Genomic DNA, 15,259 nt, shown 5'->3' on the forward strand with positions numbered 1-15,259 from the left:
TTTGGCACTATGCAGGTACTGTGTACATAGTGTTAAACCCTTTTCCCCAGAAGCCAACTGTAGGCAAAACAAGAAGTCATAAATCATATCAGTAAGAATGGTTGAAAACAACAAAGTTGCAGACCGAAAAACCAAATGAGTCAAGAACTGTAGGGTGATTTTTCTTCATCGCAACAAGAAACCTACTTCAGATTCAAGTAGTGATATGATCCATTGTTAATATTAATGCATTTTAAACACTTTATGATGTTTGATCCTGTCTATTTTGTCAATTCATTACATTTCTAAATGGCAAGAAGTTGTGATCATAATTCCAAATAAATGATAAGCAGCCTCCCTTTGTTATCATGATTAAAAGAAAATTGTATAAACCTGTTTGTGTGAGAGTTTTGTGGGATTTAAGTTGGTAATCCCCTCTACACATGCAAGCTGACCTGTTAAAACCTGTTGGAAGATATTATGCAAACTGCTGATTCATATTAGTTTGCCAGAATCCGAAATGATGATGTGTGACAACAAGTTGTGCCTCTTGGTGCCAGGCTTTCTTTCGAGGGCTAGGAGATGGTCAACTCTTTTATTTGGCGTTTGGCAAATAAGAGATTTCATGTCCGATCCATGTTTTTTTGAAATGTCGCATGGAAGAAGGTTCCGTCTTTACTGATATACATTTTTATGGTCGTGGTTAATAATGTTTTAGTTGCGTCTATTGTTTTTTAGCAGGATTATGCAAAAGAATGGATCAGGAATCTTGATAAAAATCAGGCATGTGTTTGGGACGGATATTTATGAGTGATTTCAATTCGGTGCTGATCCAGATCTAGTGAATTTAAGTGTGGTTTAATTTAATTGATGCATTGTATCTTGGTAAGGTCGATTCTCTACATTTTTTACCGATTTCTATTACATTAATGCTTGTGAAGAGATATTTTACCGCTAGCTCGGCAGATTTGAAGCTAAACCATAAGCATAGGTTGGCTGCAAACTCAAACTTTTGCTATGGTGGCTGGGGGGTTGTGTCAGAGTATTTGCCAAAAATCTATAAAAGAAAAAAAAAAGAGGGAATCAAAACCACACCTGGGGAACTGCTGCTGGGTGAAAGGTTTTGGAATGGGGACAGGTAACTGGTTTTGATTTGTAAGTTGTTGAGAAAGCTTGAGGGGATTGAAGTCCATACTTTGTCAATATTGGTGGGATTATATATTTGAATCTTAGTATTTCTACCAAAAGGACTCCATGGAGCATGGAGGACCAGGACAGATTTGATTCATGCACTGAAGGACAGTGGCCCAGTTCTGGTCTGTGGATACAGAGTTATGCCTTGAAAAAGAGAGTGAAGCTTGAAATAGCAGTGCAAAAATACAGTTGTGCAGTGCATAATGATGGAGCAGGTCTCCTTCTGGCACTGGAAATCATTATTAAAGAGCACAGCTGAGAGCAAAGAGAAATCACTGTGTGTATTCCTGTTTCTTGCCCAGTTCTTAACTTTGGACACTGCTGGTACTATCCTGTAAAGAATATAGATAAATAAAGAACAACAGATACTCTGATATATTTCTTAAGCTGTTGTTGTTTTACAAATATGTATGTTATCTCTTTCTTGAGCTCAAACTGATCCAGAAATATTGAATAATGGAAATGTTGTATTGTGTTTTCAATATTTTTGGTGCTTTAATGTTCAGACTTCAGTACAAGTTTATTTTTTTCATGTAAATACACAACAGTCTTCTTAAAAAAAAAAAAGCAATTTATAAATTAACAGACATTTTGCCCACCCCATCCAAACAGACCAAATGACCCCATCATTGGAGAGTGCAAGCAGTTTTTCCTGAGAAAAAACTGTACTGTGCATTAGAGGTGTCCCACAAAGGTACAATGGGAATTGTTTTCTGATGTGATTCGATTACACGCTCCGCCAGAAATGAGAAACAATTAACAGGGGAGTAACGTGAGCTGCATTCCTGCAACAATAAAAACAGAACTTTATTGTGTCAATACAAAAGCCTTTCCCCTTAACCTAAAATAATAAAGGTGCTCACAGTCCAGTTCAGCGTCCAACCATGGAGTCATACAAATTGAACATTACAGCCTGATAGTTGAGAAGGCAGGGTTACCAAAGCTTCTGGTGACATTTGTTACCGACAGTGGGTAAATAGTCAAGTTTGCGAGCTGATGACATGTCACAGTAGTTTGTCAGCGTGTGTTGGAGCTGATGATAAAGTCTTTGACATGGTATCTTGAAAATGACGACAGCAGCTTTGACACAGTTGCAGCAGTGGTAAAGTAAAGGATGGGGGATCCTCACCACCATCCGTCAGCTCGTAGCAGCAGAGGTGACGTATAGCACAATTTTTCTGAATGTACAATATTCATTTGCAGATATATTTGAGCCGTTGAGTTCAAGTTTAAAATTTAAATTGCACAAATTTCTGACAATTTCCCCAAATTCAAACAAAAAACATTGAAAAGCCCTGGACTGACGAAATGCATAGAAATTGGTTTGGAGATACATACAAAAAATGACATAAAACTATTTTAGTATAAAGCATACAATACTGTGGAAAGTGAATGCTACATACACTAACATCCAACTGTTCATCTCTTAAAAAGAATTAATGTAATTCTGTGTTTTCTAAAGTTCAGTTTCTTTCCTCTACACTCACATATATAATATCTATACATTGTTATACAATCACATGATTAAGTTAAGAGTGGCCTGTTTTCACACAGCCATCTTGGGAGTTGACTCAACAGCTGTTGAGGTGCTTTAAAAAAAACAAAAAAAACACTTGTGGCTTCAGCAGTTCACTTCTTTGGCGTTGTTGGTGTCGACGTTGGTGAGTCTGACGTTTTCTGTCTGCTCAGCGCTTCTTTTGTCACGTGCCTCTCCTTCCACGTGGTAGCCAACCATCAGCTGGTAGATCATCACGCCGATGACGGTGCCGAGGAACGGGGCGAAAATGGGCACAAGGAACCAGCCGTTTCTCGCCCTAAGGAGTGAGAAAAGAAAGAGTGAATAAAACAAATGGGTTGTTGGACAGTGAGAGCTGTGAGAGTGTGGTGAAGACGAGTTCATGCATAGATAAAAAGTCTGTGCTCTTACGTGAAGACCTCAGTGCCCCACCCAGCCATCGCAGTGAAGATACGTGGTCCGAGGTCTCTGGCAGGGTTGACAGCATATCCAGAGTTAAAGCCCATAGACAGTCCAATAACCAGGACCACAAATCCCACAGTGAAGGCCTCCAGCCCCTGGGGGATGGAATTGTTGTGTGGGTCCACGATAGCCAGAATACAAACGATCAGTGCTGCCGTGCCAATTATCTAGAGAGAGAGTCACAGAAAAGAGAAAGTTGTGAGTGAGGTGCCTGAGATGCGTCATCCATATTCTAAAAGAAGGACATTTAGTGTATCATAGGTGTCTCAACTTTTCTAAAGATTACCTGATCAAAGAAGCCATTGACAATGGTGAGATGTTTTCCAGGGTACGTGGCAAAGATGCCAGCTGTGGCATTAGGACCACTCACATGGAAATTTCCGGGATGGTCCCACAGAGCATCTACAGGGACAAACAACAAAAATGTAGCATTAGATATTTTTCTCTTGAAAATGGTTGTTTAAATGACTTCATAACATAAATCAGTTCATATTTGGTGGCAATGGGATTATTTAAAATTTTGCTCCACATCTCTTACCGTAGTACATGGCGAAAATGATGGCGGAACCAAAGAAAGCGCCGATTGTCTGAAAGAGGAAATACATGGGGAATTTCTTCCAGGGTTCTCTTCCAAGTAGACACAGGGCAAAAGTCACTGCAGGGTTCAGATGGCCGCCTGTAAATGTACATGATCAGTACCCATTATGAAGCTGCAACACCGATAACAAACTCAAACTCAAACCACTTATTATAAGAGACACATTTGGTTTAAATGTGATCTTGCAAACAGGATTCGAGCAAAGCTCCGAACCGATTGATTCCTACACACCCATCCAAATAAGTAATTGAGAAACTTTTATTTGGATCATGAAATTTCCAGCGAATTTGTTTACGTACCTGATACTTGTCCACAGACCAGGATGCCTAAGGTGGCAGCAAAGCCGAAGGCAAAGTTGACGGTGAGGAACATGCCATGGGAACCGCCGCTCAACACCAGCTGGGCCACAGCACCACAGCCAAACATCTGGAGAGAGAAGAAGGAGAAGAACAAGTTAAAACTAGTAACCAATAATGATTAATTGTAATAGGTGTAGCAACGACCAGTCATTTTTTTAATGGAATAAAGCTTTACACAACATGCACTCTCAGTGTTAGTGTTGTATTAACAAAACCTTGCGAAATATTTTTCCCGTTCAATTAAGGTCGAACCAAGGGGTTGAATGAGGCAATGCGATCATTATCAGTGAAACCAGAGGAAGGAAGGAAGCCCCATTAAATGCATTGTGTTCATAATGGTACACAGGAGTACAGTGTTGCAGAAAGGTCACTGGATCGACCTTGACTGGCGGAGAACTGTCGCTTTACCTACAAGCTGATTGAGGTGGGAAGTCGAAAAAAGGTATTTTCAGGCAAACTGTTTTGGGCCAAACAGGTGCCACACTGCACTGAAAAAGGAAAATTGTTTACCAACATAAAAAAATTACTTCAATTGGTAACACAAATAAATTGAGTCGTTACAAATTATAGTGTGAATATAACTTGTTAAATTCAAATTGAACAGACTATTAATTTGTGTTGCAGTTGAACTAATTTGTTTAAATTGCTCCAACTATTTTTCCTTGTTCACTGCTTGTAATTCTGTGTATAAGTATGTGTGTGTGTTTGTGTGTATCCCTGTGTGTACAAGTATGTGTGGTCCATTGTTAGGCTGCTGCCCCCCCGAGCCCCCTGACGAGGATGCTTTTCAGCCCGACCACACAACTCAGATGTTGAGGTTAGTGTGAGGGAAGTGCACTCGGGAGGGACTGGCGCCTGAGGGGCGATCATCATCACTGGGCTCAGTCTAAACTCTGTTCCCACCCCTGATGAAAAACACTCATATATCAGCCCCATGTCGGAATGATGCTAATCTGTTTTGTTTCTGGGCTGTGGGCAGGTATATCTTACTGGTGATGTTGTGCAATGATGAGCTTGTGTGATATGAAAATTTAAAAAATGCTAACAAATTTTCGCTTCACACTACCTCCACTAGTTTTTCTAAATGTCACAGGCATCGGATTCCAGACTATGGGCCATTAACTCACTAGTGCCAACTTCCCCTATTAAGAGGAACTATCCCTTTTCAGCAGAAAGGTGTCATGTTAATCCGATATTTAATCTCCGAGCCTTGAGTGTTACGCCTAACTCTGACGTGCTCACATTCAGTAGTGTGTTCACTCGACAACTACAGCCACTTGGTATGTTGCTGTCATAATGTTGTGGTTGGGTAACTGCACACCCAACCAACATTCCCTCGCCCGAATCAGCTGGCCATGCATTTACTCCCAGGTTTTTGCACAGTTGGGGAGCTTATAAAAAAACAACCCACAGCCGACAGTCTACTGAAACCAAGATTTGGCATCTGGTTAGGAGCTGAAGGCAAGAAAGAAAAAAAACTGCTGGCCTGGAACCGGACTCTAAATCCCAGAAAAGGCCGGAAAAGGGATCCACACGAGTGCGATCCGGGTCAACGCAGGGAGCAGTGGTTTGAAGTGCAAAACCCAGTAAGGCTGTTGGGTATTGCTTTGTTAACGATTTTTGCGTCACTGATGCTCTTTTCAAACACACACACACACACATTCATTTAGTTGGTTGGCTCTATAACCTGACCAATCCTATAATACATGATACAAGTAATAAAGTTACATAAAATGTTGAGCATTGTATAAGATAAAACTATTCCTCCATAAAACTAAAATTAGGTTCAGAATTGTAGAATCAGGCCTGGGTTACTATGAATTACAGACATTTATGCTGAATCAGCTCTTTTATGTTGACATTTTTTCTTTTAAAAGGTATAAAAATAAAACGAAGTGTATTTTCTGAGAGTGTAATGAAGGTTACGGTTACAGCAGGACGGCCAAATATATTTACTGCCCATGGGGGGGCCTTCAAGCATACATAAGATATTTCTATTAGATGTCTTCAGCATTAATACTACACAGAAATATCCTGTCTAAAATACCTTGAGTTACTGACGCTGTCAGGACTACAAAGGGACACACCCAAGACCACACCTAGATACACCCCTCAAACACGTTACCTCCGAGTCATCTCACACCAGCACGCGATAACTAATTTGTATCAATAAACTTAAGAGTTTGCTTTGTGTGTAAAAATGTATGTAAACCGTAAACAGAGACAATAACAGAATCAGATGTCTCTGTATGATCTCTATGAGATATGGAAAGTGAGGGTATGTGAGAAATGTCTGTGATGTGCTACCTATTGTTCTTCCACTGACCCTCCCTGGGCTGCCATCTCCATGTGTCACCTGTACAATAAGTACACCACACCTCTCTGCAGTATTAGTTGTCATAATACATAATAAATAACTACCGACAATTTTCAGTCTGGGCTTTAATGTTTGAGTAGTTTTCCACTGCACATCTGTACAATGTACTTGTGTATATAATATCTACTATATCATATATTTTAAACTCCTGTTGAACTCATGCAACTCGCTCTACAAGTTGCAAATGTGAGTAATTTTAGTTTCTTTGACATTAAGTTTGATTTTGCATTAGAATAAAACTCTTTAAACAAAAATGATTAAATGCAGCATGCCTCTACGTCTTTGTAAATCAGTGAGATTTAATCTCTTAGAGGATCCTTTATGTCGCCCACTGAGCTGGTTGGTAAAGTATTAACTATAAAAAATCTATTTGCCCGAAGTGACAGATTTCTGCCAAAACAGTGGAAAGAAAAAAAGGTTTTCCCTCAGACTAAGTGAGCTCTGTGGCTGTTTATTTGGTTTGTTTACTACGCTGCATTGCCCACAGTCTGGACCCCAAAAAAGTGTGCTTCTGTGTTGGTGTTCAGATCAAGATTTTATGAGCTTGGAAAAACTGTCTGATTTCTTTGTAAGTAACACACACACACACTGCTTCCTCCCTGAGATGTGATGAGAGAAATGTTGTGGTCTAGGATCCGGGATCTTGCTGCATCCAAGCTCCAAAATGCAAATATTATTTTGAGCATGGTTTTGTCCACAGCACATACAGTCCTGAATAACCTGATACTTACCTGTTTGCTCTGAACTCAGTTTGCCAGTGTACATTACTTGACATTTACACACATCCAAAACAATCATTGGCTCACATAATTACCTTTGAAGCCCATGTATGGCTCTTCACTCTTTCTTTTTTTCATAAACACTGTTGCATGAACAGTCATTGATCATATTGCAACATCAAAAGAAAATAGAAAAAACTAATTGTTAAATGGCACTTAGAGAACTTAAAAGAATCAACATGCAGTATAATACAAAGCATGAACTTTGTACCCTTTTCATTAACAGCTACTTCAGTATGAGATGATTGACACAATTCAATCAAGTGTGTACACACTTGTGATCCCACACACATATTCAACAAATATACACACACACTTACCACAAGGATGAGGGTGCCAAGACACTCTGCCAGCGCCTGCCGAAGCAACAGGTTGCGGATCTGGAAGAAGCGGGACAGTTTGTCCAAATACACCTTCTGTCTGCCCATGTTTTTCTTCTTCTCGGAGGCTGATGCGACTGTGAGGGGACAGTGGACGTGGTAGGCAGGTAGGAATTCCTGAGAGCCTGTGAAGCTGAGAGGTCCGGGCTCCTATTATAGAGCCATGGATTGGAGTGGAGCCAAGTGTGAGCTCGGCTCCTCCTTCTGGACCACGCCTCCCTGGCCGTCACTGTGTGATTCACTTTTTTCTCTTGTACACGCACACATGCACGCAGGCAACCAACTAATACCTGTGAGCGCTGTCATACCTGAAACCCGTAACCTTTCTGTGTATATATATATATGTATACACATGATAAATTATCTATCTAGAATTTTGCATTTAAAAAATGTGTGAAGTTTCTAAGCAGGCCTCTCTCAAAATTGAATACAGAAAAGACAGTGAGTGGGATACCAATGTTTCTCTGCAAGAAACTGTTTTTGTATTTTGTAATTTATAGTTTGTTTATTTGGAATGAAAAGCAAATTTAGACACATGCCGTTATCTGTTGCACTTCCCATAAAAAAAACTGATTTACAGTGTAAACCAAGTGTGTCAGACGGATAATTACCTTGAACCGAGCAATACTTGTTTGGCACTTTCAATATTCATCTTAGAAACTCCGTGCCAAACATTCCTGCTTTTATTCTTTCTAACTTTGTAGTCAGTTTCTTTCTTAGTTTATGCAAATACAGTAAATATGGACAAATATCCTCCACAGACAGAAAAATTAAACACCTACATTACAAGATCCTGTTTACAGGTAACGTAGCCTGAATCAACCTTAATCCACCAAACGTCAAAAGTTAAAATTAACATAATCCTAAATCTAATTCTAAACCCAAATTTAAAATTAAAGCCCCTTTGAAAGATTCCCAGTTCAAATATCCCACCTATTCATACCCTGGTAAACTCTGCCCGCCCAACCACCTGCCCCCTTGACCCCATCCCCTCGTTCATTCTCCAGTCTATTGCTCCCGATCTTCTTCCTTTTCTCACCCATCTCATTAACACTTTCCTGTCAACTGGCTGTTTCTCTGAAGGAGGCAAGAGTAAACCATCTTCTGAAGAATCCCAACTACAGACCGGTCTCTCTTCTTCCCTTTCTTTCCAAAGCTCTCTAGCGAGCTTTCTTTAATCAACTCTCCTCCTAACTTCACCATAAAAACCTTCGTGAACCTCAACAGTCTGGTTTCAAGGCAGGCCACTCAACTGAAACTGCCCTCCTTGCTGTCTCTGAGCAACATCTCACAGCAAGAGCAGCTTCTCTCTCCTAAGTCCTTATTCTTCTAGACCTTTCTGCTGCATTTGACACAGTCAACCACCAGATCCTTATTTCCTCCCTTCAGGACCTGGGTGTCTCAGGCTCTGCTCTCTCCCTGATCTCTTTCTACCTCAATGACCACGCTTACTAGGTAACTTGAAGAGGATCTGTGTCCGAACCTTGTATTCTTACTACTGAGGGAACCTCAAGTTTATGTCCGGGATCCTCTCCTCTTCTCTTTACACACCATCTCTTTCAGCTCTGTCATTCGCTCACAAGGCCTTTCCTACCACAGCTACGCAGAGAACACCCAACTTATCCTCTCTTTTCCCCAATCTGAAACACAGGTTGCAGCATGAATCTCTGCCTGTCTGACTAACATCTCTCAGATGATGCCTTATACCACCTGACAAGAAAAAAATAGTTTTCCTTCCAGGGAAGAGCTCTAATCTAATCTAATCGAACTCTGTGGTAGCCCACTCCCAGATTGCTTGGAACCTGGATGTGCCCCGACAGTCAACTCTCCCTGACTGCCAACATTGCTCCAACAACCTGCTCGTGTAGATACATGCTGAACAACATCAGGAGAACACGTCCCCTTCTCCCTCAGAAGGCGGCGCAGGTTCAGGTCCAGGCCCTGGTCATCTCAGGCCTAGACTGTTGTAACTCCCTCCTGGCAGGTCTACCTGCTAGTGCCATCCGACCACTGCAGCTCATCCAGATCGAGCAGCTCGACTGGTCTTCAGCCTACCTAAGTTCTCTCACACTACTCCACTCACTTCACTGGTAACCAGTGGCTGCCAGCATCCGTTTCAAAACACTAGGACTTGCGTACCGTGCTGGTACCGAAGAGTTTGGGTCCAGTCTACTTTCAGGACAAAGTTAAACCTCACACCCCAGCCAGTCCACTCCGCTCTGCATCTGCCAATCACTTTGCTGCTCCCTCACTGCGAGCTAGCCACTCAACAAAATCAGGACTGCTCCTAATGGGTGGAACAAGCTCCCCATTGACATCAGGACACCCGATAGTCTACACTCCACTAAATGAAATGTAATTAAATGTAATGTACATGAAATATTTGGTCCTCACAAGAGTAGAAATAACAGACAAATGCAATGCATTCCTGTTTGCAGCCCTCACTGGTTCATTCCCACACATTCGCACACATCCTTCTCTTTTCCCTTTCTGTCCCTCAACTCATTTTCACTGACCCATTCTTTTGTTCCCTGTCTGAAACCTCATCACCGCGTCTTGTACCTTCTTTGTCTGCTTTCTATGGAGGTGTGAGAACATTTCCAAGTTTAAAATCTCTTGGCTCTGCCTCTATCAGTAGGAATCGGTGCACAATTTCTTTTGTTTGCTCTGGGCTATGTGCCTAGTTTGCTCTGACAGTGGAGAAGATTATCAACTCGGATCACCATCACATTTGAATGTAGAACTATTTTGTGAACATATCTGTGGAGAATTTTGCACATTTTTAAATCGTCATCCTAAGTATATCACTGTGAACTATGAACATAAACATCAGCATCCAAAGACAAAAATATGCTTTTAGTTAAGTTTTGTGTGAAGCTCTGACCTTTGACGTCACACACACTTAAAAGGAGAAGTTATTTTATTTTTCCACAGAATAAAAAGTTGGCTCACGTCTTGTATGCAAATATTCCACTTTGCTGATGTGCTGAATTAGCTCTCGGGGAAAAGCGTGGCCAAACAACTCTTTAATAAATTGCAGATCTCTCATCACTGAAGGAGCCTGAGGCGATCTGAATCATATCAGTCACAGCGCCGGCATCGAAAAGACATGCGTCACGAGAGGTGTTTCAACCACTCCCAGTGAACTGATTCAATGGGGAAAACGGGGATGGAAGACGATGACAAGTTCGTAAATGCTGTTGTCTGAGGATGCTGGCTTAGTTGTGATGCAAATGAATGTGTGTGATTCAAGTCATTTCAGGTAAATATGAATCATTTTACAGCATCACTGGAGGTCACTGTATGCCAGGCTCTTTGGTGAGGCTGGTGTAATCGCAGACCCATATTCAGTATATTGACACACTGCCAACATCTACACAAGATCTGATGTAGAAATAAGATAAGATACGATACGAGGAAGTGTGATGAAATAGGATAAGCTAAGATAATCCTTTTTTTAGTCCCACAACCAGGTAATTTGTTGTGCAGCAGCAGTAAATAGCCCAGTCAAAAAAGGCATAAGTAATAAATAAGCAAACATGCAATATCAACACAAAGAAATATAAAAATAGAATAGAAATATTATATACAGTGTAAACAGGTGTGAGCAGAATATATACAGTGTAACGGGATTGCACATAAGCCATTGAAGTGCACAGATAGAAATGAGTATTGCACAGTTAAGTGAGTTAAACAGAACTTTTTATATTGCTCACATTACCTTGTTAATTTATCAATTTCTTACCCATTCATTAATTACATTTACTTTACTAACGTTTAACTACTACCTGCTCCTTTTGGGTGAGTTCCTTCTTTAGTTTATACATGGGTGGGTCTGTTAAGGTTTAGTTAAAAATATTTAAAATATTCCAAAAAACACGACTTGTCAACACCTGGATGATATTCAAGGTCCCTGGTTAACACAAAACAGGTGTGAAAATATATAGATTTTTGCACTTTACAGAAACATTGAATTTGTTTATTTGTCTTACTGGATCGCTTTCTCTTTATCTTGTGGTATGTTTTCATTCCTAATGCCATTTTGACCTCACCAGCCGTTTACCACAGAAACAGCTGTAGGTGTGTTTGTGCACCCGCTCTAATATTTTGTTTTTGTCTCTCTGTCTCACTTAACCGCTGTGGGCTTCCTGAAGGAATCCCATCTCTCAGGCCAGAGAAGCCGCATTTTTGGCCCATATGGTTTTGAACTACTTTTCCTGGAATTGTTTGGCCCAGAAGAAAGAAAAAAAAAAAACAGACAGTTAAATGAATAGTGGTGGCTCCAAATATTGTAGACGTTTAAAAAAAAGGCAACAAGAATCTTTGTTCACATTTATTTACAATTTTCAAACTCCTGAGGTCACTTAGATGTAACACTTATCAGTGTTTTATAAAAGTCTTTTAATGGTGGGCGCACACACACACGTACCATGTGCCTACCAGATGTGTTTGTCTCCGGTGGTGGTGCCACTATGGCCAGTTGTTTTTCATAAGGTGCTGGAAGACAGCCTGGGTACAGGGAGATTGATACCTCTGAGGAAAGACAGCACAAGTTGGAAAAGCAGATAGAAAACAAAGGATTAATACACTTCAATCTCCATATTCTCCAACTCTCACTTGGCTTTGTGGTAAGAAAGACAAAAAAAAACCTGACCTGTGTTTCTGGCTTTTCGGCCTCTTTGATGCGTCATATCACCGTGAAAGACATCTTGATGTCTGGATGTAGAACAATAAGCCTCACATGCATTTGCCGCCTTGCAGAGGAGCCGCATGAGGATATCAGACAATAACTGTGTGAAAGAGAAATCTGCCGTCATGTCCCGTCATGAGATACATGACTAATGCACCAAACTCTGCCACTGTATCTCACTGCCAGGAATTATTCGGGATTTGTTGTCTTCTTGCTCAATCCCTTTCCTGGTGATTGTATAATACAGACGTTAAAAAGTGTTAAAGCTCAACACAGACACAGTTTATTATACATGAGTTACTCACGAGGCTTCATTAAAAAGACCCAGAGTGTGTTTTACTGAATCCTGTGCATATGGTGCCCACAGCCGCTCTCTGGTACATTTCCACTTTCTCTGTAATCATGCTGCACTGTAATCAAAACAATATGTCGTTTGTCAACAGCTGCACAGACACAAGCATATACACACGGTAGGACGTAGCTCAACATGTCAGCTTGTGTAACGCTGTAATACTCACTCTGAGTAATCCATCATCAACCGGGACACACGACAGTTTTATTGTCGTGTCGAGCAGTGCTGATGTGACAAACACGCAGCAGACATGAACTGCAATCTCTCAATTCATAGACAGTGTTTTAGTTTTTTTCTCATGCATTTATTAAAGTGGATATTTAAGGTCATTGTACAGAGGTCTGAAAAGAACCTCACAGACATGAGTGGCTGAAGTCACACGGAGCAAATAGAACTGGTGGAAACAAGGCCAATAGTCTTTATATATATATATATATATATATATATTCAAAAACAACCTGTTATAATACATCCATGATATCTTAAATCTGATTGTCCCCTGAAATGCCCGTCCTCTCCATAGTCTTAAAAAAATCTCCGAACTAACAATACTAATAACAAATATGACAACTTGTTGACTTTTTACAATCTGTTTAAACAAGGATTTTCATTTATCCAACCTTATGGCATAGTGTGGATCAGGACATGTTACAGTGATGAGTATTCCATTACTTTTCAATTTACTACAGGTTACACCAAATACCAAATAAACACCAGGTTAAACTACTTCAATACAAATGATTGATGAGAATGTACATAACTCCTCCAGAGCTCCATCATATGTCTGCTAATATTCCAGATGTTTGTACAAAATGTTTAGATGAGACAGGTACTTTACATCATTGTCTATGTGAAAGTCCAAAGATCCAAAATTGCTGGAAAGATGTTTTAAAATGCTGGTCAGAATTGTTTAAATTCAAACTCCTTCTAAATGTCCAACTGTGTGTAATTGGAATATATCCAAATTACTTTATATAAACATTAGGGCTGTCAGTTTAACGCGTTATTAACGGCGTTAACGCAAACCCATTTTAACGCCGTCAATTTTTTTAACTCGAGTTAAAGCAGCTGCAGCTTCAGTATCTGTGTTCGCCTCCAGTCTGACCTGCTCTCGCTTTTTGTTTTAATATTTCGCCACCTAAACTATATATTTTAAAGCTATTGTAGCGTCCCACAGGACACGGAACTTCTTCGTGGTTTAGTAACTGGTATTTTCCTCTACACGAACATGTGCACCTCTCGCTGTTACTCCGTCTCTCGCAGACATCAACACTTCACTTCCTCATTGATCCCCGATCCCCCCATCCTATTGGTCCAAACAGTCACATGTCCCACCCAGACCCCTTCAGTGACCGTCAGACATCAGAGCGCTCCTTCAACAGTGTTTTACTGAGCATACGTCAAAACCAAACATAAACATAAACCCAGTCCGTTACACTATTAGGCTGCAGCTATATGTTTTTATTTATTTAAAAATAGGGTACTTCTTATTTCATACATTTTCCACAAATAAGGGGAGGACTCAAATAGCCCTACAAAGTTCTGTGTTTCATTTATTTCAAAGTAGGCCGACACCTGCCTGTGTATTTTGTTTGTTTGTTATTTTGTTGCTTGTCTGTTTGAGTAGCTAGCTTAAAGCAAAGAAGTAGTAGGCTTACCTTTTATTGGTAACCTGACTGTTATGGTTCATCGTTTCTGAAATAAGACGCCTGACTGCTATGTTCACAGCAAACTTGAAAAAAATAAAATATTAAGCCATGGTTTAACTGCACTATAGGGAGAGTCCTTGTTTACCTGAAATGTGCACTTTATAATTTTATTTTGTACCGCCCTGTTTTCAATAATATAAAACATTTGCATAAAGCAAGCCAATCCACTTTTCCATGTTGATAAGAGCATTAAAACGAAAGTAAAATTATGGAAAAATAATAAATGAAGGAACATTCAGAATAGATACAAATTTGCGATTAATTGCGATTAATCGCGAGTTAACTATGACAAAATGCGATTAATCGCGATTAAATATTTTAATCGTTTGACAGCTCTAATAAACATCGAAACGGACCAAACTTCTGGACTTTGGACTTCTTCGAGCCAGGAGAGCTATTGCACTCTGTTGGGAGAGTGTGGCTGCACCATCTTTGAGAAGGTTTATTCAGGAGCTTTCGATTGGATAACTTACACTGCTAAGGGCAAACAGAAAGACTATGTTCCGCTCTGAGAAACATACATGAACAGCATGAAAGTAGACTGTAAACAAATTATGGAAATACTGTCATGTAATCTGTATTCTACCTGGTATCGATGCAGGTGAGTTTGTGTGTGTGGGTGAGTGGATATGTATGTCTTTGTCGGGTACATACTTCCGGTCGCAAATTGTTGTTAATGTATGTTTTCTATGTGTTATAAGGAAATAAAAAAATGTTAATAAACATATTGTGGAAAAACAACTACACGCCCTTTCATTATCTGTAACCGCCACAGCCTGCTTAGATGATTCAACCTTAGATGACCTGTCAAGGAGAGAAATAAAGAGAGAATAATCCTTAAATCAAGAAAATCCAACCAAACGA

The 15,259-nt window shown here is 40.2% G+C and overlaps 1 protein-coding gene across 1 annotated transcript; it reads right to left on the minus strand.

Annotated features, from left to right (window-relative positions):
- Window positions 1–2,794: 2,794 nt before the first annotated feature.
- aqp3a (aquaporin 3a) lies at window positions 2,795–7,692 on the minus strand. Its single transcript, XM_061071126.1, has 6 exons — window positions 7,585–7,692; window positions 4,049–4,175; window positions 3,690–3,827; window positions 3,438–3,553; window positions 3,101–3,318; window positions 2,795–2,987 (listed from the first exon to the last, which is right to left on the minus strand). Exons 1-6 carry the CDS (start codon window positions 7,690–7,692, stop codon window positions 2,795–2,797), a joined length of 900 nt encoding a protein of 299 aa, XP_060927109.1.
- Between the last annotated feature and the right edge of the window lie 7,567 nt (window positions 7,693–15,259).

This window comes from Limanda limanda, chromosome 5 (assembly GCF_963576545.1).
Source record: "Limanda limanda chromosome 5, fLimLim1.1, whole genome shotgun sequence".
Lineage (NCBI taxonomy): Eukaryota > Metazoa > Chordata > Actinopteri > Pleuronectiformes > Pleuronectidae > Limanda > Limanda limanda.

Excerpts from the sequence above, each read along its gene's own strand:
- aqp3a (XM_061071126.1), bottom strand. The coding sequence starts at position 7,692 with ATGGGCAGACAGAAGGTGTATTTGGACAAACTGTCCCGCTTCTTCCAG. Across the intron at positions 3,319-3,437 it reads TCAATGGCTTCTTTGATCAG|ATAATTGGCACGGCAGCACT; the intron begins GTAATCTTTAGA and ends CTCTCTCTCTAG. Across the intron at positions 2,988-3,100 it reads TGGGGCACTGAGGTCTTCAC|GGCGAGAAACGGCTGGTTCC; the intron begins GTAAGAGCACAG and ends CTCACTCCTTAG.